This window comes from Hyperoodon ampullatus, assembly GCF_949752795.1.
Source record: "Hyperoodon ampullatus genome assembly, chromosome: 13".
NCBI classification, from domain to species: Eukaryota; Metazoa; Chordata; class Mammalia; order Artiodactyla; family Ziphiidae; genus Hyperoodon; species Hyperoodon ampullatus.
The window spans coordinates 18,299,522-18,327,410 of record NC_136926.1 but is presented as its reverse complement, the minus strand read 5'-3'; the positions used below and the strand labels follow the sequence as shown (position 1 = coordinate 18,327,410).

Below are 27,889 nucleotides of genomic sequence, written 5' to 3'. Positions count from 1 at the left end.
CTTACTGCTACGCACCACGGAACAGCTAAAAGTGCCACTTTTCAGTTGAATTACCCATGAGACAAGCTTTCAGGAAATTGAGTGGGGTCTCAACTACCATTCCCTTACAGGGAAAAAGTGTTTCTAAGGACTCAACAGAAGACATAAAACTCTTGGAAGCAAGTTATTGCAAAATGGAGACTTCCTGTACTAGTGCTACCCCAAACAGCAAGACCCACTGAAGCTCCCTAAAGAGCACTGCCAGCCACCATGTACATCCCCGTAAGAGAAATGGATGCCGTGTCTGATCTAAGCAGACGTAGGAAAGGAGACTGGTAGCTGGCATGTGTGTATTCAAAGAAAACTTTTCTTTTTTCCCAAATTCTATTTTTTTTAATTTAAGTCTAGCTGATTTACAATGTTGTGCCCATCTCTGCTGTACAGCAAAGTGGCTCAGTTATACACACATTTTTTAAATATTCTTTTCCATTATGGTTTATCATAGGATACTGAATACAGCTGCCCGTGCTATACAGTAGGACCTTGTTTATCCATCCTATATAGAATAGTTTACATCTGCTAATCCCAAACTCCCAGTAGAAAACATTTCTTGAATAGTGAACATTCTATAGCTGAAGATTCCAAGAGTGGCTGAGTCTTGACTTGACCTGGAGCACAGCACTGAGAAGGCAGCCCCCGCTGGCCAGGAGCTGGCCCAGCACTCACGCCGAGGCCTCGGGGTTCCCACAGAATGTGAATGACTTCACAGCACATCACCAGCAGACAAGGCAACTCGGCGGCTGATGCATCAAGACACAAGTGAGGCCACTCCGTAATTATGTCCGAACACAGACAAAAACAAGGACATTGTGCCCCCAAAAATGACCAATAAGAGTCATGGCTGCTTCTTTACCAATTAGAGCCCCATTCCATCCTTCCCGCCTTCAAGTGAGGAATTACTAAGACCCAATCCCAGAATTAGCCCTGTTTCCCGGCATCACTCAACACAGAGCAAAGCCCTACTTCCCTGAGTCCTTCCCACAATCACCCACCACCAGAAGCCCGAGTCCTCTTTCTGAGACTCTCCACAGTTCTCCCTCAATGCACCAAGGAAACAAACCCAACTATGACTACAGACATACTCTTGGTGGTTTCAGCTGGAGGGCACTGACAACACAAAACCTTTAAAACTATACCCTGGGGCTTCCCTGGTGGCGCAGTGGTTGAGAGTCCGCCTGCCGATGCAGGGGACACGGGTTCGTGCCCTGGTCTGGGAAGATCCCACATGCCGCGGAGTGGCTGGGCCCGTGAGCCATGGCCGCTGAGCCTGCGCGTCCGGAGCCTGTGCTCCACAACTGGAGAGGCCACAACAGTGAGAAGCCCACGTACCGCAAAAAAATAAAAAATAAAAAAAATAAAAAATAAAACTATACCCTGGACTGAAAAAGGACTGTTTTTTTTTTTTATTCTTTATGCTTTTCTTTTTCAGACCTCCCACAATAAACCCATATTACATTTATAGCTGGTAAAACACAAATGTTATTTTTTTTAGAATTTATTTATTCATTTTTAATTTATTCATTTATTTATTTTTTGGCTGCGTTGGGTCTTCGTTGCTGCGCACAGGCTTTCCCTAGTTGAGGTAAGCGGAGACTACTCTTCCTTGCGGTGCGCAGGCTTCTCATTGCGGTGGCTTCTCTTGTTGAGAACACAGGCTCTAGGCAGGCAGGCTTCATTAGTTGTGGCACGCAGGCCTCAGTAGTTGTGGCTTGCAGACTCTAGAGCACAGGCTCAGTAGTTGTGGCACACGGGCTTAGCTGCTCCGTGGCATGTGAGATCTTCCCGGACCAGGGCTTGAACCCAAGTCCCCTGCATTGGCAGGCGGATTCTTAACCACTGCACCAACAGGAAAGTCCCCACAAGTGTTATTTTTTAAATGGGCTAAGGGACTAACGGGTGGCAACCTGCCATCCACCAGTGATAGTAGAGGCAATGGCCAACTTGCTTGACCTCCATCCCCTCAAAAGAGTGGCCTGGAAATCACCCACTGGGGAACCCACTGTTGTCAGGGCACTGCAGAATGACATGGATGAAGAATGGCCTCCTGGAGAGAAAGGTGTTTTCTCAAGAAACTGTTCCTGCTTCGTTCATCAAGTGAAAACATCACAAGAAGGTTAAGTTTTCAAAAGCTCAGGCTTAGCTCACCTGGGGTCTCTGTGGCCTGATGCCAAACACAAAAGACAGAGGCCAAGAGGAAGCAGTGATGCCTCCCCCCTAGCTTTCCTGTGAAATCAGGCCTCAGAGACCTGCTACTAACAGTTATGACCAACCATTTCCCCCAGAAAGACACACTGGCCGTTTGATGACAGAAATGGCTTACGGGAGTAAAGAGTTTCAGAAAACTCTAAAGACCTGGAGCAGGGGGGAAAGAAAAGCTTATAATTATGGATTGGGAGTTTTTTTTTTGGGGGGGGTTAGTTAAGGAAATTTGCCCCCAAACGGAAATACTTTTTTAAGCACCCATTTCAGATCTAAATTTATACAAAAATAAATATGTTTTTGGGAAATGGTATGGCATTTTGTAAGGCACTTACCGTGAAACAGACAAAAAAAGTCATAAAGAATAATTTTATGTGCTGTACTTTTTTTGCTTTCCAATACCTTTTTAAAGATAATTTGCACACACTAAAGTGTACTTTAAGTGTAGAGTTTGATGAGTTTGGGTCAACTTATGCACCTATGTAGCCCCTACTCAAATCAAGATAGAGAACATTTCCATCACTTCCAGAAAGCCCCTCCCTGACCCTTTCCCACTCCTCCCTTCCAGGAGATACCACTGTTTTAATTTCTATCACCACATACTACCATTTAAATCCAAACAATGCTGGAAGACAGTTATCATTATTTCCATTTTGTGGATTTGGATACCTCAGCCCACAGACAATCAGTCACTTCTCCAAGTGCACGGGTGACGGAGGTGTCTTGATGAGGAGGCGAGTGAAGGATGTGGGCAAGTCCTGCCTGGCCCCAAGCCCATGGTTTTATCAGTGGTCATGCTTGGTATACACAGAGCTGTGACACAGAAATTGAGAAGGGGGCCCCATCCCCCATTCTTCAGAAAGTACAAAAAAGCTCTGAAAGAAAGACAGCAGGTCATGTGTGGCTGAGGGCTTGGGTTTGGAAGTCAGATCTGAGTTTAGGCCCCAAGCCCTGCCACTTACCAGCTGTCTGAGTCTAGTCCCATCTAGCGAGTGGGGACAGCGGCCACACCTTCCAGGGCTGCGATGCCCCCAGAGAGCACTCAGCCCAGCCCCTGCCTCAGAGCAACACAAAGCACTCAAACTACGATGATCTGGGAATGTGTTCCAAGTCTCAAATTATCTTCTCTTTGAAGTCCATTTCCAGGTCTACTGACATTCGACCGAATCACTAAGAGAGAAAGGCAGAAACCATCCTGATCTAGCTTGAGACTTCCAAGTAGACAGAGAAAGCCCTGAACCTTTCCAGAGCCCACCCTTCCAAAGGTCAGTCACTTCAATACTAGGAGAGGCCCTTGGAAAAAAGATTCTGGCTGTGTTCATCCCTAAGCCTGAGTCACAGGGAGCGGAGGACACAAAGCAGTAGACAATATGCCTCTCACAGCAAACCTCTCTTCAGAGGCCTCCCCAGCCATCCCTGCTGGGATCCTGCCTTTGTTTCATCGTTAATGAGGTTGGGGAGGTGAGGCAGGAGAGAGCACAACTGGTTACAAGAAACAGAGGTAATTAACACTCGCCGTATTGGTTACTGATTCTACTCAATCAGAATTTTATTCCTGTTAGATCAGTAAGTCCAGGCTTCTCTTTCCCACCTCCCCTGAGCATACTGTTGCTGATTCTAAACAGTGGCTCTCCACTTTAAAAAAATCCTGATGCCTGGGCCCTACTCAGGGAAATTCTGATGCAATTGGTCTGGGGGTGTGGCTAGGCAATAGCACTTTAGAATTCCAACTCCCTAGGTGATTCCAATGTGCAGCCAAGATTTCAACCAGCTGTTCTAAAAGTTCTGTGTCGCCCCACTCTAATCAGCCTACATTTAACTTCCTGGTCTTGGAGAAGCTCCCCAACCTCTGGCTCTATAAGCCCTATGAATTTCTGACCACACAGAAAAACAAACCAAATCGGAAACAAAAGCAGGCCCCTGCTTCACAGCTTCAGGCCACACACACACACAAGAAGCAACTTGTACGCATGCTTAAAAATAAAAATCAGCCTAAGGGGTAAAACCCCTGACTCGAAAGGAGACCCAGGCAAGTACAACAGGAAAAAAGGCACCAAATCCCTCACCCTTCGAAGTTTCCTCTACCTCTCTCTGTAGAACTGTCTCGTGTGTGTGTGTGTGTGTGTGTGTGTGTGTGTGTGTGTGTGTGTGTGTGTGTGTGTGTGTGTGTGTGTGTGTAAGGTCTGAATAAGAGTTCAGCAAACCTAAACCTGCAGTTCTGTGTGATGTTCAGACAAATGGTTTCACCGAGTCTCAGCTTCCTAACTTGTAAAATGAAGTTAAAGCCATAATCTTCAGAATAACCCGCAAGGAATAAATATTTAAGTATTTAGTGTAGTTTCCCTTTTGCTCAAGTTGTCCTTGAGGCCAGAGCTTCCCAGCCTTGACTGAACTGGAATCACCTGGGTGCACTTAAAAAGTGGTGATGCCTTGGCTTCACCCAGAACAATTAATCAAATTGGGGAAGGGTGCGGCAACTCAGAAACTAGTGTTTAAAAAGCTCTTCAGGTGATTTTAATGTGCAGCCACAAAGCTCAGGTGTTTCTTTAACTAGCTAGGAGTCATTGTCTTGAGGCTAATTATAAAACTCCCTCTACCCCCCAAATCAGGGCACTTCTACAACTCAGAGGTCTGCTGTTCCATTTCAACAAAACTAAATTCAACCAGTGGACTTCCCTGGTGGCGCAGTGGTTAAGAATCCGCCTGCCAATGCAGGGGAAACAGGTTTGAGCCCTGGTCCGAGAAGATCCCACATGCCGCGGAGCAACTAAGCCCGTGCGCCACAATTACTGAGCCTGTGTGCCACTACTGAAGCCCGGGCGCCTAGAGACCACGCACCACAACGAAGAGTAGCCCCTGCTCGCCGCAGCTAGATAAAGCCCGCGCGCAGCAATAAGGACCCAATGCAGCCAAAAATAAATAATAAATAAATAAATTTATGAAAAAAATAAAAATTCAACCAACCACATAACTGTAGCATTATTTTGCATCCAAAACTTACAGGACAGCCACTGATATTTCCAAGAGTTTTGTCGAATTACTTTCTCTTCCTGTGTTGAGCACACAAACCATTGGCCTATTTCTTTCAGCAGGCTAGTGAGGAAAAGGTTATCATCACTCCCATTTTTAAGGGGAGAAAAAGTAAGTACCAGAACTATTAGGATCCTCTGACTCCCACTCTCATGCACCTCTCATTACAGAGCCCAAATCAAGAAATCATCACTCTCATCCCCTGCAGGGCTCGCTAAAACAGATTGCTGGTCCCCACCCCCAGAGTGACTCAGTAGTCTGGTAGGTCTAGAAAACTTGGCCGTTTCTAACAAGTTCCCAGGTGATGCTGCTGGTCTGGGGACCACAGTTTGAGAACCACTGCTTTAATGACTTCTCTCCCTCAAGTGGAACTTACTTTGCACAAAATGGAGCTGTTCAAAGTCAGATACAGGTTGAATCATTTTTTTCTTCAACATTGGCCTTGGGACCGGTGTTCCCTAAAGACTGCACTTGCCAGGTTAAAGACTTGGGGCAAACAAGTAAAAAGAGGGTCTGGGCTGAACTTTGGTCATTCCCACCCAGGGAAAAAGGGCTGTTCAAGAACAGACCTTTGAAGGATTCCAAGCACAGAGAAACTTGCCACAGCTAGAAGATAAGAGTGTGAGGCATCCCCAGCTCCTTGGGTGTGGCCACCCCGGGTCTCGACGCAAGTGACTAGATAGGTACCCAGGCGCCAATTAAGGCGCTGGATTCCGTGGGCGAAGGTACCCTGACCTCAGGACCCTGGCATCATACCTCCGCGGAGTTCCCAGCACCGAGCGCACGCCCGCCGGCGGGCTCCCTCGGTTTCTTTCCTCCGCTCCACTGGCCCGTGTGTTCAGACGCACTTGTAAGCCTCGTCCCCACTTCACCGAAACCCAGCGACTCTAGCACAACTTCCAAAAACCCCGAACACTCCGCTCCAAGGAATCTCACTTCGCCCTCTCATAAACTACCCATTCTCCTTCACAACCCTGCCCAAATCCTCATTTTCCACTCCAGATATCCATCTTCAGTGACATCTCTTTGTTCTCTTTACAATCACCAATTCTCATTTCCGACCAGCGCTGAAGTCTCAGAGACTGCCCCCCCCACTCATCCATGCACATCTACTCCCGAAGCCCAAATGCCCTTTCCCGGATCCCACAACAGCCAGGGACAGCACTCCCCTACACACACAAACACACACACACACAAGCACACGCACACACTTCTCCGTCCAGAGCCCTTCCCCCATCCCCGGCCTCGCCCCCCATCCATTCCCCCAACCACCTCTCTCCTATCGCGACAGCCCCTTATCAAACCTCCCCCTCTCGGTCCCTGCCCCCTTTATTCTACCTCTGTCCCGCTCTCTCGCCCGCCCAGAGCCCCCAGTCCGCGGGCAACGCCCTCCTTACCATGAAAAGCCGGAGGACGCCGGAGTCTCCAAACCCGGACTAAGAAAGACAGGAAACACCCAGCTCGCTTGAGCCTAGGGCGGAGGCGGGGCCGGGGCGAGAACTTCCGCACTAGGCCACGCCACTTCCGCCCCGCAGAGGACACCTTCCTAAAGAGTCCGTTGTACTCCTAGATATCGGCCGCTTTCCTTCCAAGTTCCCTGGCTGGAATGGGTTGCATCTCTTCTCGGATGGGTCAGGCAATTATCCCGCTCCTAATGCTCCGCTTTTTCGGCTTCCATAGAGGAGGACAAGGTGCAGGGAGGTTTTCCTTTCCGGACGAAGAAGCTCTTCGGAACTGTCGTTTCCGGGACTGGATAGTTGTTTCCCGGCGGAGCTCTCAGAGTGAACACCGCGGGGCAAGATGGCGGTCGGGCCTCGGCTGCTGCCCCGGGTCAGGCAGAGCTCGGTGGTCTTGGGCTGAGGCGGTGGTAAACTGCGGCCCCGACCCCGAGCGCGGGGGCCTCGAGCGGATAAAGGTCTACGGCCTGCGGGTAGCGAGTGGCAACAGGGTTGTGGGTTCTCTGGGTAGTGGGGCCGGGGACTTGGAGGGAGGTGCACCTGGGGCTGGGTCCCTGCTTCGCCTGGTCGGAGGGGCAGGTGCTGGGGACTGGCTTTCGGGTTCCGGTGGGGGGTGGAGAGGGGGAGGGGCTCTCCGTGACCTTTTTATCTCTGGGGCCAATGAGATAAAAAGGGGCAATAGGCCTTTATAAGCGGACTAGCGCTGGACGAAAAAGATTTGTTATTGTGGTTGTTGATGCCAGGGAAAGACGCCGGGCCGCAGGAGTCACCCAAACCGGAGTTCGAACCCTACTCACTGTAACCTTGGGTGAATTCCTTCTTCTCTCTGAGCCTCAGTTTCCAACTCTGTAAAATGGAGTAATTAGCTCGTGTCACAAAGGGTGTTGTGTAATTTCAAGTTTTAGAACCATGTCTGACATTCAGCTCTCAATGGAAGCAGCTGGTGTTAATGATACCAATAAAGAAAAGCTTGGTAGTAATCTGACTTTTAACTTAGCCCCACGGGCAGCCTTGCATTCTCGATTTTTCTTTGCCTTCCGTGAATAGTGGCGTCCCTGGGTCTTCTCTGTTTCACTTAAAATAAATAATTGCTTTGGGGTTAGAAGTGGGTTCAAATTCAGGAGCCTAGTGACCTCTGACAAGTCATGTCCCTTTCTACATTTCATTTTCTCTGTGTGAAGGTGGGATTTGATAGGATGCACCTCCATAGGCTGTAGCCTTCAAAATCTGTTGCTTATTCTTAAGAAAGTTACACTGTTGAGACCTGATAGAGCTGAAAAGACAGAGGTGGTTAAATATCTGTACAGTGTCTGATCCATGGTCCACCCTTAACAAATGGTCATTCAACCAGGTCATTCAACCTGGCTGCCCAGCTATTCCCACCATAAGTGGAAAATTGTCTTGGGCTCAGACAGCAGTTATTTATGGTGCTTCACCTTTGGACTACACTCTCTAGACTGTCAGGCTCTTTCATAGTGCTCCATGAAGTTGGCCTGATCCAGAAAAGATTGATTTTGAACAGTCTCATGGAACTATAGAAGTAGAGAAAAGTCCTGACTCAGTATTAAAATCTTGACTCTGCCCCTTTTGGGATTATGGGAGATATTAAATGGGATTATGGGAGATATTAAATGGGATTATGGGAGATATTAAATGATCATATAGGGTTGCTCTTCTTGTTAGATGAGATCACATAGAAAGGACTTGACAGGCAATGGGTACTCAAATCAACATGTTTCCTTTTGCTTTTCAGACCATCTTGGTTATCACCAATCTCTTGTTTCCTAATCTTTCCACCTATGACATTTTTGTTTCCCTAACTGGATTGTAAACTTCTTAGGGACAGAACGGTAAAGCTCACCTACCTGCTGTCTGCTTTCAGATACTCCGTATTAACATTTTCCCATTTAATCTAATCCCAGTATCCTGATGACTAAATCGAGATACAAGAAGGGTAAATTTTCATTTAATCCTTTTAGCAACTCTAGGAGGCACGTACTATTATTATCCTCAATTTACAGATAAGGAAACTGAGGCCTAGAGAGGATAAGTAACTTGGCCAAATAAGGTAGAACCAGAACTAGAGAGAATCAGGGGCTACTTTGATGCAAGGCTTTCTCTGCTACACACAGCCTTTTCTACGCACAGCCTTTTCTTTGATTCTCCAGGGCATTTAGCAGAGTAAGTACTTAATAAATACTTCTGATGTGTTTTTATTTGATTGATGAACTGTAGTAGAGGTTATGCAGGTAGAGGAGGTGAATAAGAAAGAATTTGAAGAACTGCAAAGTATAGACCATTATGTGGTGTAAACAGAAACCAACATATAGTGTTGCCGAGGGGATGGTGATCTCAAGGAAGGGATCTTATCCTGCAGGGCCCGCTGGGAGAAGTGAAGTTTTGACATAGTCTTAGAGGTTCTTAGTCACCGTTAGCATGCAACCTCCTGTTTTTCTATTGGGAAAAGTGCTGTCTTCTCCTTCTGCTCCCTCCCCTTCCTCCCCCTGCCCCCCAAGAGGGACTGTCTCTACGTTAAGGAAAGAGTATACCATTGTGCTCATGGCTTGGGCCGGCTTGTTTGTAGCTCTCAGGACCTTGAAGCTGTTACCCAGGGTTCATAGCCCAAGTGACAGCACTGGTGAGTCTTAGTGCACCCAGGGATAGAAAAAACTCTTAACAGGTGACTGTTATTTCCTACCCAGAGAACCATAGTGCCTGTACAGAGGAGGGCCTCTGCTGAAGAGTTTTAAAAAAGAAAATCTTTGTGTCTATAAAAATAATACGTCAATTAGACTTACTGACTGTGCGCCCCGTCAGCCACCTCTGTAGGTGCTTGATGTCATCATCTCATTCAGTGTTCATGATCATCCTCTAAGCTGATTAACAGACAAGACAGAACGACTCCGAGATATCTCCCCCGCGGTACATGGCAGAGCTGGGGGCTGGCTCCAGCTCTGTGTGACTCACAGTGCCATGTCACGCTACCACATGCCTTCTATGGAGAATTCAGAAAACAGACTAGTTAGGGAAGCAAAATTCCCACAGTTCCCTTACCTCAAAACAACCATTCTCTTTTTTTTTTAATATTGAAGTATAGTTGATGTACAATATTATATATAAGTTACAGGTGTACAATATTATATATAAGTTACAGGTGTATAATATGGTGATTCACAATTTTTAAAGGTTTTGCTCCATTTGTAGTTATAAAATACTGGCTATATTCCCCATGTTGTACAAAAGATCCTTGTACCTTATTTTATACCTTACAGTTTGTACCTCTTAATCCCTTACCCCTATACTGCCCCGCCCTCCTTCCCTCGCCCTACTGGTAACCAGTTGTTCTCTATATCTGTGAGTCTGCTTCTCTTTTGTTATATCCATTAGTTAAAACAACCATTCCTAACGTGTTTTTTCCCCCCAGTTTTGTATCTACCTGTGCACATGATTTTTTCTGTTTCGTTATGTAATTGGGATCATGTTGTACTAGGGAAGAACCCTTTGTATTCTATTACAAGTTAATCACTAAAGGAATGTTGTCTGTAAGCTTAAATTATACATAATGGCCCGCCTCTGGGAATCCTGCCTCCCAGGTAATGAGCATTAAGCTAAAATACCTTTGTTTAGCTCACAGGAAACATCCTGACCAGGCCCACCTCTGAAGGACTGCAGGGAGGAAGAAATTAACACACCCCCTCTGGAGGCTGACCAGAACCAGGAAATGTTTGACTTTACTCCCTCCCCTTTTAGTATAAAAGAAGCCTGAATTCTAACTCAGGCAAGATGGTTCTTTGGGGCATGAGTCCACCATCTTCTCGGTTTGCTGGCTTTCCAAATAAAATCGCTGTTCCTTGCCCCATCAACTCGTCTCTCGATTTATTGGCCTGTTGTGTGGCAAGCAGTATGACCTTGGACTCTAACAGTGTTGGTTCGCAGCCAGCCTCCTTTTCATTTCTTAGACATAAATATTTTTCCAACTTGCTGAAAATGTCAAACATAATTTGCAATGGCTTTTAAACATCATCCCCTCTGTTATTCTTGGTTGCCATCACAAAACATTTACAGCTTTAATTCAGCAACTTCTTTGGGCTTATTCTCAACCTATTCCCTTTAAACTGTGAGGACTGGGGAGATACATCTACCATTTAGATCCAACATTAGCTAGAGAGGACACAGATTTTTTTTTAAAACCAGAGGCACTGTCTTTATTACTTTTTCTCAGTGAGGAAGATATATGATGCCTACCTATAAAACTAATCCTAAATCTGGATTTTTTTTCTTCTGCTTCTGCCAGAAAACACAAGCTCTTCTGAAGTGAGAAGATGTCCTCAGCAGTGAGCCCTGTGCAAAATCACTAATGACTGATTACCTGACATTTCTGCATCACCGGCAGGTCCTCAGGTGAGTGCTCCAGTCTTCCACTTCTGGGGCAGAGTGAATGGTTTGGAAGACTGGTACCTTTTTATTGCCTGTCTTCTCACACTCCCTCCCATCATCAGGTAAAAGTTTCAAGATAGTCTTACAGGTACTTAGTCACAGTGTGTGTGCAACCTCCTGTTTTACTATTGGGAAGAGGCTCTCTCTTCTGCTTCCTCCCCCCTGACACCCCATGAGGGACTGTCTCCATGTTCGTTTGTCTTGAGAATTACTGATGAGAGACCCACGTGTAGGAAAAGGCTTACTGTTTAACAGATGTGAATCAATGTCGAACAGGGGCCACAGAGGTCCCCCGATGTGTTGACATGGGAGGAGCCTCTCGTGACCTTCTTATCCTTAATGTTTTCACGTGGACACTGCTTTGAGTGAGGTAACCTGGTAAAGAGATGGTTTACAAGAAGTCTAGATTTCTGAGTAATTCATTTCAGTGCCCATGTCAGCTGGTCTGATTATATATTTTGGATAGAATGACAAAGTTTTCAAGCATCTAAAGACATCATCTCAGTGTGGGAGGCTCTGTGGACCAGTGCTATGTGCTCTAGGCTGATAGCCAAAGCCATCCCTTTGGGAAAAGACAGTTACTGATGATTTAGATTAAAATGTAATGGCTAATTTAGAGCCTCTGTCCAAAAATACCAGTCCGTGGATGGGGGCCTTTCTACTCTAACGTCTTCCTCAGCCCTTGGCAGTATGGGAACGGTGAGGACAACAGAATAAGTTATGCTTAAAACCAAACATGTTCGATTTAATGGATTGTCTGCCATTCTGGAATCATGTACTTTTGGCTGTTTTAGTGTTTAAATGGCCCTTTAAAAAAAAATGAAAGGCTTCTTTTGTGCTGGGCACAAAGTAGGTATCGGTAAATATTTGTTGAGTGAATGGATGAATAAAATAATGGTGCCAGTAAATAATTATGTTTAATGTTTTGCCCTCAAGTCTTTACTTGGCAAAATAAAAGTTGACTGCTCAGTGAAATATCCAGGGACCTTTGACTTAGAGGATGCCTGGTTTGAGTTAGAGCTTTGTGGATGGAATTGATTCATGCTTTGTTTATTCATTAAACCATTGCAGAGCCCAGACCCTATGCCAGGCACTCTGTTCTTTCTCTTAAAAAAATGTGATTACTTAATACAGGAAAAAGCATCGCTGGTCTGGGGAGTTGCATGCAAGGAGCCGACAGGAAGTTGGGACTTGTGTGGGGACAGCTATCAGCCCTTTGGGAGGGAGCTGGGGGGTCCCGAGTAGCTTTCTGCTGCTGCCCAAGTCCCTTCCTGCCCTTTGCTCCTGCGCCCCTTTCCGTGAGTGTTTTTAGTATAATGACCTACATCAGCCACTTGCCATTTTCTTTGCAGGGTTTTTGCAAGTTTGCAAACATGTTCACTGTTTCTCAGACCTCGAGAGCTTGGTTCATTGATAGAGCCCGTCAGGCTCGAGAGGAAAGGCTGGTGCAGAAGGAGCGGGAGAGGGCAGCTGTGGAGATTCAGGCCCACGTACGGAGTTTTCTCTGTCGGCGTCGACTGCAAAGAGAAATCAGGTGGGTGTCAGGAGCTCCTCAGCACGTTTTCTTTTGTTTCCAATTCATAGCAAAAAAACCCCAAACCGATTGCTCTTAACAGTTCTTGAACAGCCTTCCAGCTGCTATGAGCTCCTAATTTAAAACGTCTTTTTTTACCCTTCCCTCCCTAGGAGAGAGATGGATGAGTTTTTCAAAGCAGATGACTCTGGGTCCAGTAAAAGAAGTGCACTTTGTATTTTTAAGACTGCCAGGAAACTGCTGTTCTTGTTCAGAATTAAAGAGGATGATGAGGTAAAATAATAATAGCAAACCCACATCGTGCTTATGTGTCAGACCTTTTTGTAAGTATTTGATAGATATTAACTCATTTAGTCCTGACAGCAACTCTATGAGACAGGTTCTGCTACCCCCACATCCTGCCCCTTTTGCTTTCTTGGAACCTGTTGCCTAGGGATTATGCCCAGCGCTGGGAATCATCACGATTGTTTTCACATTGACTCTTACAGGCACTTGTCCTCAGATGCGTAGGTTAGCAGGTTTAGGAGACACAACCTGCTACAAGTCATAATAAATGGAACTGACAGGCGGGGTGAGGACGTCGGAGGCAGCGGCGGGCTGTGGTGCGCCGTCAAAGGGGTGGCTGCTCCCCGCCCCGGCCACTGGGGGACTGATACTCTGATTCGTTTAAAGACACTCCAGAGCTCTTTGACACTCAGCTTTCTAATTTGTAAAAATCGGCCGCTAATTTGAAATTTCTCTTAAAATCCTGCAAACCAAACAAAACAGGCTAGTTGTACCTTTGGAGTTAGAAACATCAGCCTAGAAAGTAAAATTCCAGGGGAGCAGCTAGTCATCTGTAACAGTACTAATGGAGACCCTTGAGGAGGGCCTCTGTGTTCCTGGGGGTTAGGCATCCATTACTGCTAAGCTTCACATTGTGCCAGACCCTCTTCTGGGTACGGGGCCCCAGAAGGAAACAAAGCGGGCAAGGTCTCTACCCTCGAGGAGCCTGTAGCCCAGCAGGAGAGAGAGAGAGGAGGACGCTGGCAGTAAACACAGTCACGCAGATGAGGACAGGCAGGCGCAGGGAGGTGACGCCTGTTTACAGAGGAGGAATCCGCAGCTCAGTCTGGTAGGGCAGCAGCCAGGGCCACTCCTCTTTTAAGGGTGGATCCAGGGTTGGTACAGCCAGGGTGTACCACTTTTCTTGCTTTTGCATTTCAAGATGAAAGTGGTGATATGACAGTTTGTGAGGCAAAAGTCAGCATCCGTGGTGCTTACAAAATGGCAAATGGCTGAGCACAATTTAGGAGACAGCTGCTAGTCTGCAGGAATCCAGGCCCAGTTTGCCAGGTTGATCTTGTTTTTCAAAAGGAGCCCCACTCTAAAACACATGTAGGGCTCATCCTGCCTGCGGGTCACCAGTTTGAGAGCCTTTCCTTAGGCTTTCTGATCCTCGGTCTCCACATCTACAAGTCGGAATTAAATAGGATCCTGATGTGAGTCATCTGGCATCAGGCCGGCACATCCATGCCAGGGGTCCACGGAACATTTGCTGCTTTCTGATTTCTCCATTCATTGTGAGAATTTATAACCCCCATTCTGCCTCTCTGCAGAGATTTGAGAAGTTGTGTCGCTGCATCCTGAGCAGCATGGATGTTGAGAATGAACCCAAGGTAAGTGGGGCGGAAGCCAGAAAGTCTCCCACGACCCCTCAAGCTGGCCTGTTTGCCTCTGAAAATTCCTGATGAATGTTCTGACTGTTGTTTATGACTCTGCATGTTCACACCCATGTGTAAATAAGTAATGGATGGAAAACATTAACAAAGTACAGGTGAATTCCGTAGTCTTTGCATTATCCAAGAAGCCGTGTTCTGTTCTTGCCTCATACTCAGGATGGTAAATCCGCTTACCAGGCTATTTTTACCTTTGGGTTTAGTGTCAAAATAAGTCCTCCGTGCTGCTTATTTTTATGTTCATCCCCCTGCCTTATCTGGCTCTGGATCTAGATAATTGGTCCCATTCCAGTAGCTGGAATGTGTGTCATTTGATCCCTGTAACTGCCCATTACATTTCTCTTTTTCCTGTTTGTAGGTATGGTACGTGTCCCTGGCTCTTTCCAAGGATCTCACCCTCCTATGGATTAAACAGATCAAAGACATTATGTGGTATTGCTGCGAGTTTCTTGAGCAGCTCAAGGTAAAAAATAAAAACAAGACTGTAAATCTATCCCTCCCACTTGAGGCCTGTAGAATGTATTTTCAGAGTCCTCGTGGTTCCCTCATAGGTTATACCTTTGTGATATATCAGTTGGAGTCTAGTAAAGAATTACTGGAGCCCCTGTTCCCAGAGAGAGTGAGTTAGATGGTGTTATCAACTTGAGGGCTTCTTTCATGCAGGGTATTTTGAACATTGACCTGCACTTACCACAGTCTTGATGCCAGGGAATCTTGTCTTCCTTTCAGTGCTTTTGATATAGTGGATACTTTGTAGCTGGCATTATTATACTAGTCAGGCCCCTCGTTACAGTGCAGAAACCCAACACGAGTGCAGCTGGTAATACATACTAGAGCCAGGGAGCTTCTGGATTTTCCCTCTCTTTCCTTCTTTCATGTGTGCTCCCTTTTGTAATCACCTTGTCCTCTCCCACTGTAATCATGGCAGCTGGCAGTTCTAGCCTCACATCCTGACTCTGTCTTGACCAAAGACAAAAGGGAGGCTTCCCCCATTGATTCAGAAACCTGAGAGGACTCATAAAGGTCCAGTGGGATCCTGGTCTCAACCCTGAACTGGTCACAGTGGCAAGATGGGTGGGGTACTGCCACCAGCCCTGCCTGGTCCAGTGCCCACCCTTGTGTTATGGGAAGGTGGGCAGGGGTGTGAGTGTGCACAAACAGCAGCCATTTCCACTTTGCACGTAGGGAGGGGGAAGTTTCAGGAGCAGAGGCTTGGCAAGGACTCTGGTAGTAACTGAGCAATGGAGCAGATGTCCCCAGAGCACCCAGTGATCCATTCCCAGACATCTCTCTCAAGGCACTTGTGAATGGCTCTCTTGGCCTTGACCCAGCATCAAGCATGAATTATAGTCATCATTATAGTAATAGCCAATAGTATCAATACATAGTGTTCTCTGTGTGCGAGGCACTGTTCTTAGTGCTTTATGTTCATTAATCCATTTATTTCTCACAACAACTGAATGAAGGAAGCAGTGTTACTGTCCCTAGTCAACAGAGGAGGAAGCTGAAGTACAGAGAGGTTAAGAAACTTGCCCAAGATCACACAGCTAGTAAGTGGTAAAGCCAAAAGTCTGAGCCCAGAGTCCTTGTTATGTTCAATTGCATTTATACTCTGTTGCTCCAGTGTACATGCATACATATGTTAAATACTAAATGCATACATGCAGCAGGCCAGCCCTGGTCATCTTGTTTTCTAAGAATTCTCAATTCTCCATTCCCAGGAGTATTTCAGTTCTATGGTCAAGCACTAGTGTGCTGAAATCCCTGTTGTTTAACTCTTATAGTGGTCATTTCTCAAGAGAAAAAGAATAAAGACTTAGAATCCTGACTTGTTTGCATTCAGAAAAGTTGTAAAACGGTTGCTCTACTGTCTTGGACTGGAGGGCGTGTGTCTTAATCTTACTCTCTTTATTGTTTTTAGCCTGAAATTTTACAAGACTCCAAACTCATCACACTGTACCTCACGATGCTTGTCACCTTTACAGACACTTCAACATGGAAAATTCTCCGGGGAAAAGGTCTGTGGGACTTGCTTCAAAATCTTTCCTAAGTAGCGTTTCCATGGAGAGTTCGGGGACCTTTTCAAGAAGTATTTTTGCCGCCACAAGCCTCAGGGAAGGCCCTAGAACCACACACATGGAGACGTTGCACTGTGGTATCTAGGATAAGTTCAGTATCGTGTGCTCAACTCTCTCCCTTCTTGGAATTTACATTTGAAGGCACAATCCCTCTGAGCTCATTTGTTACAACTCCCACAGCACCTCAGCCTTCAGACTGATAATATTCCCTTAAGCCTCATCATTTCATTTGGAGAATATTCGGCAGCAAATAATTCTGTTTTGCCCATAAAATTGCATGTAAAGCTGCCTTCTTCCTTGAACACTGAACTCGGCCTTACATGTTTCATACGTTCACTTTATTTATCCATTCACCCAGTAGCCTGCTGTGTGCCAGACACTCTGCAGGCACTGGAGATCGGGGAGAGGTCACTGCCCTCCAGGGGCTTGAGGTGCTGAACTCTGTGTGCCCGCCCTTCCTCCCAGCACCTGAGTCTGGCAGGGTGGGGAGGAGACAGACACTAAAGAGAGGTCATATATATATGAATATCTGAGTAGTATACATGGGTATGTAGGTCATGACAACAGTGTGACAAGGGGCGCTTGGAAGGAAGAGCCCAGGAGAAACGAGAGTGCAGTGGGGAGGTAGGCCTTGCCTTGTGTGGGGCTCGGCCTTTCCCGAAGCAGTGACATCTGAGCTGAGAGCTGCAGGGGGAGGTGGAGTTTGCAGTGCACAGATGTGGGGCAGGACTCTGAAGCAGAGGAAACTGTGTGCCAAGGCTCCAGGCCAGGAAGGAGGGTTCATTTAAGTCATGATCCTGGACTCCAGGGGGGATTTAAAACTCGGTGCATTCTGGGCCCTGCCAGGGGGCTTGTATCCCAGTGGGGAGAGGAGGTAGCCACCGGGGGTAGAAAGTGCCAGGCCCTTGGAGGGAAGTAGAAAATGTGCTGCAGGAGCTTGGAGGCCGGGGATGATACTTCTGGGAAACCATAGGTCCCGTCACCTAAGAGGTTACACTTCCACTGGGCCTTGCAGGAGAGAGAATTCTGGAGATGTGGCGTGTCCCTGTCCTCTGGTGCCAGACCCAAGGGGAGCAGGAAGGCAAGCCAGAGGAGCTCTCGTTTCCTTACGGCCTGGGGCCTGGGGCATGTAAACAGTTCACATTATGGCCAGAGGTTTTTTTTCTCAGACTTTTTTCTTCGTTTAGGTGAGAGTCTTCGACCAGCCATGAACCACATTTGTGCAAATATAATGGGCCATCTCAACCAGCATGGATTTTATTCTGTGCTGCAGGTCTGTGACCCCATCCCTAATATGGGACTCACTCTCCATACCTGAACTTGGGTTTTTACCTCTGGTTTCGGCATATCTGCTGCCATCCTCACAGAAGCGCTTTCTGCAGGAAGCGCCCTCTCCTCCCTCCCCAATCCCGGCTTTGAGACCCTCTCGATTTGTGTGAAGGGAGGACAGTGACTGGGACCCCTTCACTGTGCTACATTTTTGACTATGAGGATAATCCAGTCATTTGAGACTTAAACTCAGGAAGGAGGCCTCAGGATGTATTCCCTCAGGTTCCTTCTTGGTTGGTGTCTGGAATCATCTTTCCAGCTCTGTGTCCTCAAACAGCCTTCCGTCCACACTGCATGTTATCTTGCCAGTTTGTACATCCAGGGAATTGTCAGAGATGTAACTAATCACTGTTGAAAAGTATTGACACTTTGGAATTCTTGAGTTTGAGAAGTGACATTGATCTAGGCTGTCCTCCTGCCTGGCACCGAGATGGGCTCCTGGTTGGGTTTCAGTTTCTCCTCACGACAACCCTGCGAGGTGCTGTGGCAACCAAAGGTGGATTCTCAACAGTTCATCTCAGTGGAAGCGTCTACTTGATTCCATAATTCTGAATTGCTTCTAAAATAATTGAGATTTTAAATCTGTTGTTCTTTTAATCGGCTGCTAATTTTTTTAACTATTATTTTTTAAAACTCAAGTGTAATATTTAAAGTAGAGAGAGAGAGAGTGGTACAGTGAATCTCCATACATACCCATTGCTTTTCTTTCATTTTTTTAGAAACATTCCAATACAGTTTTTTATCTGAAGCACTTACTGTGCATTTTTTACGTGCACATGAGTATAAAGTTGGTGTCACCCCCTGACCAATTACAATGTTCTTTGCAGGTATTGTTAACCCGTGGCCTGGCGAGACCCCGGCCTTGTCTGTCCAAAGGCACTTTAACAGCAGCCTTTTCCCTAGCAATGCGGTGAGTAAGAAACTGCACCCGAGGAGCCGGCATGCTTCTGAAGGCCCACTCCTCCTGCTTTTCTTCTCTTGTTACTGGTATTAGTTACGGGCTTGCCCACTTTGTTAGAATTTACAGGAAGCGTTGTTCTTGAAAATGACACATCTGTGACTGCCCTGTTCTTAATCTTCCGGCTGTACCCTTGAATGTTTTTGCATCATTATTTGAGGGAAGCTGTTCAAAATGAATTGCTTTTATTCTGCCAGGGCCCAAGATATGACCATTTTTCCTTTTGAGCTTTTAATTGATAAAGGAAACCTAAGAGCTGAAAGAGGCCCAGCAAAGGGCAGGGTGAAAGGATTCAAGGAATAGTGTTGCGAACACGGGTTTAAGACACTAGAGTTCGGGGGCTTCCCTGGTAGCGCAGTGGTTGAGAGCCTGCCTGCCGATGCAGGGGACGCAGGTTCGTGCCCCGGTCCGGGGGGATCCCTCATGCCGCGGAGCGGCTGGGCCCGTGAGCCATGGCCGCTGAGCCTGTGCGTCCGGAGCCTGTGCTCCGCAACAGGAGAGGCCACAGTGGTGAGTGGCCTGCATGCCGCAAAAAAAAAAAGACACTGGAGTTCGGAGGACCAGAGAGGATATGATATTTATCTTCACTTAGTCAGTTTGGAGATGTAAAGTACATAAGAAGCTAAATATTTCCTGATAGAAATCATACCAGCAAGTCTGAGAACTGCCAAGTGTAAAGAGCTGTGCTTGTTAGTGGGTCCAGAACATACTTAAACTGTTGAAAGGAGCAGTAACCTGGGGAGTTGTTAATAAGATCGCTTGGTAATCTGAGATCATCTTAATCCCCAAGGTAATAATAACTTGGGAAAGAAGGAGTGTTGTGGTCAAACCAGCTTGGTAAAGCTGCCTGTCTGCCCTTTCCTGGTAATTCACCGGGCACCTTCCTGCTGAAAGCTCTAACAGATCCTGTGGTAGCAAACTCTTTGGGCTTGTTTAACCTGATTTGACCCAAACATATCTGAACATGGAGTACTCTCGCCCAAGTTTTAGATGATGGAACATGTCTGTTACTATCCTGTGGAATCATTTTCCATGGAACACCAATTTGAAAAATGATGGTCTAGATTATAGGTTGGCAAACTTTTTCTGCAAAAGGCCAGCTAGTAAATATTTTCGGTTCTGTGGGCTACACAGCTTTTGTCACAACTACTGTGCCACTATAGCCGCCAAGCAGCCATAGACAGTACGTACACAAATGAGAACGGCTGTGTGTTCCAATAAAACTTTATTTACAGAAACAGGCAGTGGGCAGTTTTTGACCTGTGGGCCACAGTTTGCCGACCTGATCTAGATTGTTTTCTACTAACCATTAGCCACGTGGGGCTGTTTAAATGGAAATTTATTAAAATTAAATAAAATTAAGAATTCAGTTCCTTGGTTTCATTAGCCATATTTCAAGTGCTCAGGGGCCACGTGACTAGTTGAAAACCATATTGACAGCACAAATGTGAAACATTTTCATCATCACCAAAAGTTCTATTGGACAAGGCTGGTCTACACCGTCCAATAGAAATATGATGAGAACCACATTAAATAAGTCAAAAGAAAGGGGAAATTGAGTTTAACGATATATTTTATATAAACTGCTGTATCCAAATTTATCATTTTTGCATGGAATCAATACTTTTAAATTATTTATTTTAATTAAAATTAGATAATTTATTAATTTTTCTTCCCGTGCTGAGTCCTCAAAAAGTGGTGGATATTTTACACTTAAAACATAGGAATTTGGCCTAGCCACATTTTATGTGCTCAGTAGCCCCTGACATGTGGCCAGTGGCTACTGCATTGGACAGCACACCTCTAGAGGCTAGACCTTCATAACAGGAACAGAATCCAACCAGTTATGCTATGATTAAAGAAGTAGAACAGATTATCTAGGTAACAGTCATATGTTCGTTACATACTTTGAGAGGAGTTACATGGAGACGTATTTAATGTGTCGTAACACATGTTTTCCTAGATCAGGTTTACTGCAGCTCCCTCTCCTGAGTCACCTGAGCAGCTCATTCCAGCAGCATCACCCACCCTCTCCTCTGTCAGAGACAGCAGAGGATTGACACACAGGCGCCTGAGCCCAGAAGCGCAGCAGCATCCTCTAGCTCCCCTGTCTTCCATCTCCCAAGAACACAAGTCATCTTTCCGTCCCAGCATCCTTCCCCTGTCCCACCGTGGCTGCAGTTCACACTGTGATCCACCAAGAGGGTCATCTAGTCATTCCACCACGTTTCTTCTCCTTTGAGAATATAATAGCGTCCATGATTTTAAGTTTTTTCTTTCCATATGTCAGAATCCATTGACTCACTTGTTAAGGCCGGGCTGTTCTGAAGCCTTTTTCTTTGCACAGTGCACTTTTTTTCCTCCTCTGAATATTTGTAAGTAATTGAACAGGACCAGGACCTTGTAAAACAAGATATTCAGTGGTTTTGTCATACAATATGTAGATACTACTACTAAAAGTCTGTGAAGTCATAACTGATATGTTTAGATGTGATCACCAAGTCCTATAATACAAATAGCTAACATTCATGGGCTGCACGTTGTTTTAAGACCTCTACACACATTAACTGACTCCTCACCACATTCTCTTATCTCCCTTTTATAAATGAGGCAGCTAAGGCCCAGAGAGGTTAGGTCTCTTGCCCTTGGTCACACAGCCGGGAGGGGCAGGGCCTGGAATTAAAAACCTGGGCCATCTGACTCCAGAGCCCACACTTTTTATTCCTTACTCTTTATACTTGCTTCATATATTCAACACATTTTTATATTCTAAGATCAATATATATTTCTTAAATTAATGGCCCATGGGAACCTTCCCAAACTCACCTTGTTCCACTTATTATCTGGATATATATTCAGAATAAATTGCTTAATTGAAGTATGAGTTATTGGTGACTTATCACCCTGTAAACATACCCATGTAAGCCCCACCCCACCTGTGAAATAGAACAACAGTAGCAGCACCCCAGAAGCCCCTCTTTTCCTCCTTTCCAGTCACTATCCCCATCCTCCTCTCCCATGTATATAGTTTCTCATTCTGCTTTTTTTTTTAAGTTGATTATAGCATGAGGATTCTCTCATGTCAGTAAAACTTCAGTAAATTGATTTTTCATAGCTGCGTCATAGACTAAAGTACCACTTATTCAAACTTCCCCCAGTGAATGGGCCCATTTTCAGCCTTCAGTCTTCCTAGAAGTCCTGTGAAGCATAATTCCAAGGGATTTGGGGGTGTTGGTAGGGTTGTTCTTTTGTTCCAGGTTCACATTAAACGTGTCTGAGTAAGGTGATATGTCTGTTCTAGCCCTGTGATTGCTGCACAATTTTCAGACAATCTGATCCGGCCGTTCCTCATCCACATTGTGTCCGTGCCCGCTCTCATGACACATCTCAGCACAGTGACCCCCGAGGTGAGTGGGCTCTGAATTCCCCCAATTCCATCTTTGCCTTTGTCCTTAAAATAGAAAGTAAAATGTTTTCTCTGTTAATTTCTACCTCGTTTCCTGATGGTTCTCCTAAATCAGTAGCTACCGTAGACACACTTGTGTTAGAAGCCCAGAGAAAAGGGGTCTCATCTTTGTTCATTTTCTTCTTGGTGATGGATAACATGTTTGGCAGCTAGGGGGTGATCTGCAGGGATAGAGTTCACACTCTGGTGGGAAGCTCCTTTTATCAGCTTCCGCTTTAACAGTCTACGATTGTTTGCAGCGCCTCACTATTTTAGAATCTCATGACATGCTCCGTAAATTCATCACGTTTTTAAGAGACGAAGATCGATGCCGTGATGTATGTGAAAGTTTAGAAGGATGCCATACACTTTGTCTCATGGGTAAGTATCTATGGCTGGAATTTTATTGTGTTCTGGGCATTGGGAAAAGCCCAGGTGTTTTGCTTTCCACCATTCTGGAGGCCACAAGCTGTTTTTAGTAAAAGTTGGAAGTGCTTACAATAAAAGACAGGTGATGAGGTAAAAAAAAGTTTAAGTAGACACATGAAACTGAAAATCACATGGAAAAATACATCAGCCTGGCAAACTAGCTGAGTGACTGTAAATGAATGTTAAATTTCAGCCCTTAGCTTCCTGGCAGCCAAGGGAAAAATGAAAACGTGTTGAGTTACCTGGATAACTCTCATCTCAAGAGAGAAGAGAGCACAGTTGGCTGGGGCTTAGATCAGAGTAGGGTCTACAATGTCTATTTTACAGTGTTTTCATTTAGATGAGGAAAGGGTTTGGGGATAGAGAAGCATCTGAAACAGCAGAGGTACACAGGTCTCGTTGCCTAATGAGAGGAAATTTATTTTACATAGAAAAAGGTTCTTGGGGCTACATTTTAAGGGAGTTGATGGTAAGAGTCCTCACAGAAAACGTTAAATAAATTCAGTGAACACTGAATAACTAATTTTCCAGGACTTTTCAGCTATTCTTCAGGAGGTCATTTCTTGTGTTGACCCTTGGTTTTAGAATCTTGATGTGAGAAAATGTTATACTAACTTAAAAATCTGTGTACCTGACATTTTACACGTTACTTCACATAGTCCTCACATCAAGAGTGGGGATCATCACTCCAGTCTTACCGATGAGCAAACAGACTCAAGAAGTAGGTTGAGGATCACCTAGCTCACCTCTGGCAGAACCAGGATTTGAGGCCAGGTCTGCCTGTTTCTAAGCCCTGCACAGCACTGCAGCCCCAGCACTGATGGGTTCCTCTCTGCGTGGAATTTCTTCCTGCACGTAGACATGGACGCATGAGCCCCAGGCAGAGAGCAGGGCTGGGAGGTGAGGAAGCGTGTCTGTCCGGGCCTACCGCATTCAGCCTTCTCTCTTCATAGGCAACCTCCTGCACTTGGGCTCCCTCAGCCCCAGGGTGTTAGAGGAGGAGACAGATGGGTTTGTGAGTTTGCTCACCCAGATGCTCTGCTACTGTCAGAAGTACGTGTCCCAGAAGAAATCCAACCTGACCCACTGGCACCCTGTCCTTGGCTGGTTCTCCCAATCCGTGGACTATGGGTGAGTCCTGGAGGCAGATCACTGTCTTCCTTGTCTCTGCCTGCCTCTCTTCCACCACTTCCCCCTTTTCATCGAGATTTGTGGGCCAGGCCTGCAAGCCAGCTATGAAGAGGACAACGCAGTAGGCATCAGGAAGCTTTTGTCGACTGATGGTAAACAGGATGGAATTAGGATGAAGAACAGATAGAGGGTGTCTGGGAAGTGACTGTGACACGTGGGGCCTGGGGGGAGCAACAGTGCTGCTGGCAGCACAGGAAGTCTGTGTGGAGCGAGAGAGCCAAGAAAGAGGTTGATGCCTTCTGCATCCAGGCCTCAGCGGCAATTTGTGGATCCCACTTCTCTTTTAGCATCTTACTTGCCATGCTGAGTGGCGGTCCCCAGCCACCCTTCCGTGTGGCCATCCAGCGGGTGGAACTGACGTGCCCGCTCTCCTGCTCTCTCCTAGCCTTAACGAGTCCATGCCCTTGGTCACCAGACAGCTGCAGTTCCTGTGGGGGGTGCCTCTGATCCGGATCTTCTTCAGTGACATCCTGAGCAAGAAGCTGCTGGAGAACCAGGAGCCGGTCCACGCGCCACCAGCGTCCCCACAGAATGTGCTTCCCGTGAAGAGTGAGTGGCTCTCCTTCCCCGAAGTGCAGCGCCTGACTGGCCCTGTGTACCTGCTCCCCTCTGTCATGTGACCTCTGACTTCTCCCCTGAAGATTTTGAGACAGCTTAAATCAAGTTCACGTTTAGCAAAACAGTGACTGGAAGTCCTTAGGGATAGTAAACAAGGACTAGGGAAATATAACTATGTGAACAAAATCAAGGTTGTGTGTAGAGAACATCCGCAGATGATCCATGAGGGCTGCTGTGTTTATCTCTGAACTTCCATTTGGCTCTGAATTTCCAGTGGCCAAAAATGAAAAGGGATTTGTGGACCCTTTATTACTTCTCATTAGTAGGAAGAAGGAGGAAGATCTATTTCTTAGGGAAAGTAGAGCTTTTCTGAGTTCCTAATCATAAAATAAATCTCCCCTGTGGAGCTCCTTATACAGGTGGTAGTGGTCACTGACCAGGCTACCACCTCAGCGGCATCCCCGTTGCAGGGTCACAAATGGGTTCCTTGGAAAGGTTTCTTATTGCGCACTCTGATAAAAGTAAGGCAATGCTGTTAACACATAATTCAGTGGAGTTACTTGCCTATGACAGATTGCCAGGTTCGGTGTGGTTTTTCTTCTGCCACCCAGTGTGTCACAAAGCTCCATCTTGTAGCTGTCAGTGAGCATGGGCTCACTGTAACTTCAGCAGGATATAGATGCGAAGGTGTAAAACGAGAGTACAACCCCAAACTGATGAGTACTTGAGGTTGATGCTCCTACTTCCCTCTGAAAGCACAGAACATTGGGAATTAGCCAGGCCCCCCACCTTTGCCCCTCTTCCCATAATTCAGTCCTTGGAAGTTTCACCTTTGTGGGTTCTGAAGTTAAGTGGTTACAGTAAAAGAATCCACGGTAAGAATCAAATATGTTTGGCTTGTTCTGACAGATCTTGTGTTGTTCTAAAGAGGTCGTTGTGTTTTGTCTGAAAACCTTTTGTTACTGCTTTTCTGATTTATCCAAAAGAGATGATTTGAATCAAAGCTGCAGCCTCACTGTCTGGCTCTGGCTGGAAATTAGGAGCTTTACTGAAGTGCTCTTCCCTTTATGGGGTGGAGTTTGGCAGATGGCTGAACTTCTGCTCACACGTTCCTCCTCCTCTCCACGCCAGCTCTCCTGAAGCGTGCATTTCAGAAGTCGGCGTCAGTTCGGAATATTCTCAGGCCTGTTGGGGGTAAACGTGTTGATTCTGCGGAGGTACAGAAGGTTTGCAACATCTGCGTCCTCTACCAGACCTCGCTGACGACTCTCACCCAGATCCGGCTGCAGATACTCACAGGTCTGGAGTCCTGAGGCAGTCTCTGCCATCTCTCACATTTGCCAGACAAGTTTTCTTAGAAGTTGATTCTCTCCTGGCTTCCTTGACTCAGAAAATAGATTCTGAAGAAGGGTATTTTTGAGCTATTCTTAGAACTTGATTCTCTTCAGTTAAATAGCTTAAGGTCATTGCAGTCCTAGCACTTCTAGTTTGTTCCTGTGACCTGGCTTTATTTTCATTATGAAGTGCAACTTGCTTTTTTAAAAGTTAATTTTTTTTATGAATAGAAAACTAGAAAAGACAAGGAAGCAGAAAAAATAAAACTTAAACCACTCTTAATCCTACAGTCCATAGATAACCACCTGATCCTGAGTCTGTTACATAAATATATATTTAGATTGAAATACATAGTTTTATTTTTCCCTTTCCATTAATCACATTATAAGCATTTTATCATGTCAGAATTCTTTGAAAACCTCATTTTTATTGGCTGCATAAGATCTCATTGCATGGATATGCCTGACATTTTCCTTTTTAGCTGAGCAAGGAAGAAAGTCCCCGCTGTGAGCAGCACAGGAGTTGTTAGGATGACGGGTGTTATGAGGACAAAATGTCTATAAGCCTTGAAGCTGTTGACTGCATAAAGGGTTAAGAACTTCTCTGTTACATTTTACATTTTTTAAATCAAAGTGCTGCTACTTCTGTCTTTCACACTTACTTACTCATCTTCGGATATTTATAGAGCACCTGTGTGTGCCAGGCACTGAGGATGCCGAGGGGAATAAGATAGCCAAGGTCTGTGTTCCCAAGAGGATTGCACTGTAGTAGTGAGGAGACCAATGATAAGTGAGAGGAAAGTATATTTAATATAATGAAGGACACTGTGACAATGAAAATAATGAGAGACATTGTTGACTTGGACTAGGGCAGGGTTTCTCAGCCTTAGCACTGTGGACATTTGGGGCCAGATAATTCTTTGTTGTGGAGGGCATCCTATCCATTGTAGGATGTTTAGCAGCCCCTGACCCCTACCCATAAATTCCAGTAGCACCTCTCTCCCACTTTTGACAACTGTACATGTCTCCAAACATTGTCAAATGCCCCCTGGAATGGGGCGGTGTGCAAAATCATCCTTGGTTGAGAACCACTGGGCTGATGGAGGTGGAAGCAGGAGGATTTACAATCCACTCCAGGAGTGGAGTTTACAGGTCTTACTGGTAGATTGGATTTGGGGGAGTGAGGACTATAAGTTTCAAAGATATTGCCAGATTTCTGGCCCAAGCAACTGTGTGGATGGTGGGGCCATTTGCTGAGCTAGGGGATGACCAGCTTGGATGCGGGGGGCAGGAGGTGGAGGGGGGATTGTGGGCCATCGAGAGTTCTGTTTGGCTGTGATGAGTGTAAGGTACCGGCTGGACCTGCAGCAGAGATGCCAAGCCAGCATACTGTGTACTGTGTGGAGGCTTGAGCAAAAGGGTGGGGTGAAAGGCCTGGGCCTGAGGGCCATTTCCCTAAGGAGAGTGCAGAAGGAGAAGGGGCCCAGATGAGCTGGCACCCCAGCACAGTGTGAGGGTCTGGGAAGCATACTGAGTGAGATGATTTTGAGGTTATAGCCTGTGTCCACCTTTATAAGATAACCACATTAAGCATCCCCCATTGTCCCAATGAGAGAATTGAAAAAGAAGTTTTTTGGCCAATTTGAAAGTATATGATTTTAGGGAATTCCCTGGCTGTACAGTGGTTAGGACTCAGCTCTTTCATTGCCAGGGCCCGGGTTCAATCCCTGGTCGGGGAACTATGATCCCACAAGCTGCACTGCGTGGCCAAAAAAAAAAAAGGGAAAAAAATACATGATTTTTAAAATGAAGATGAGCTAGTCTAAAGTATATGTATAATATTCGTTCTATTAGCTTGGCTATACACAAAACTATACACAAACTAGATTATAGAAAATAACATACTTGTTTTAAAAATACTGCTTTTTTTCTGCTCTCACAATTTAGAAAATGTCTTTGTTCGTGCTCCTCACATACATGTGTTGGTCCTGGAGCCATGTGCTGCTCCTCTGACCCGGCTCACCAGAGCATGGCATCTTCATTTCTATCTAAGTTGCTCGGGATGCAGCCCTCGTTGAATTGGTATATCATGCTGTAAATGAGTATATTTGTCCTGTAGAAGTATACCTGTGATCTCTGCACTGTAACTTCTT

The 27,889-nt window shown here is 45.9% G+C and overlaps 2 protein-coding genes across 3 annotated transcripts in view; one reads left to right on the top strand and one right to left on the bottom strand.

Annotated features, from left to right (window-relative positions):
- The window catches only part of KCTD10 (potassium channel tetramerization domain containing 10), a gene marked incomplete at its 5' end in the record, with an annotated part of 34,864 nt that extends 25,164 nt beyond the window's left edge, over positions 1-9,700 (bottom strand). Inside the window, 4 exons of the mRNA XM_079718143.1 lie at positions 6,025-6,164; positions 7,058-7,140; positions 7,266-7,376; positions 9,693-9,700. Coding sequence (XP_079574269.1) covers positions 6,025-6,164; positions 7,058-7,140; positions 7,266-7,376; positions 9,693-9,700 — 342 coding nt within the window. The remainder of the gene's footprint in view (positions 1-6,024; positions 6,165-7,057; positions 7,141-7,265; positions 7,377-9,692) is intronic.
- Positions 9,701-12,535: 2,835 nt separating this feature from the next.
- The window catches only part of UBE3B (ubiquitin protein ligase E3B), a gene marked incomplete at its 5' end in the record, with an annotated part of 49,995 nt that continues 34,641 nt past the window's right edge, over positions 12,536-27,889 (top strand). The window contains 12 exons of one of the 2 annotated variants that reach the window (XM_079716984.1): positions 12,536-12,696; positions 12,849-12,969; positions 14,295-14,354; positions 14,773-14,877; positions 16,336-16,432; positions 17,680-17,765; positions 18,649-18,731; positions 22,081-22,186; positions 22,485-22,605; positions 23,607-23,784; positions 24,230-24,393; positions 25,534-25,701. In XM_079716984.1, the coding sequence (XP_079573110.1) occupies positions 12,536-12,696; positions 12,849-12,969; positions 14,295-14,354; positions 14,773-14,877; positions 16,336-16,432; positions 17,680-17,765; positions 18,649-18,731; positions 22,081-22,186; positions 22,485-22,605; positions 23,607-23,784; positions 24,230-24,393; positions 25,534-25,701 (1,450 nt within the window). Of the gene's footprint in view, positions 12,697-12,848; positions 12,970-14,294; positions 14,355-14,772; positions 14,878-16,335; positions 16,433-17,679; positions 17,766-18,648; positions 18,732-22,080; positions 22,187-22,484; positions 22,606-23,606; positions 23,785-24,229; positions 24,394-25,533; positions 25,709-27,889 lie in introns of both variants that reach the window. The other variant, XM_079716983.1, reaches the window with a different exon arrangement.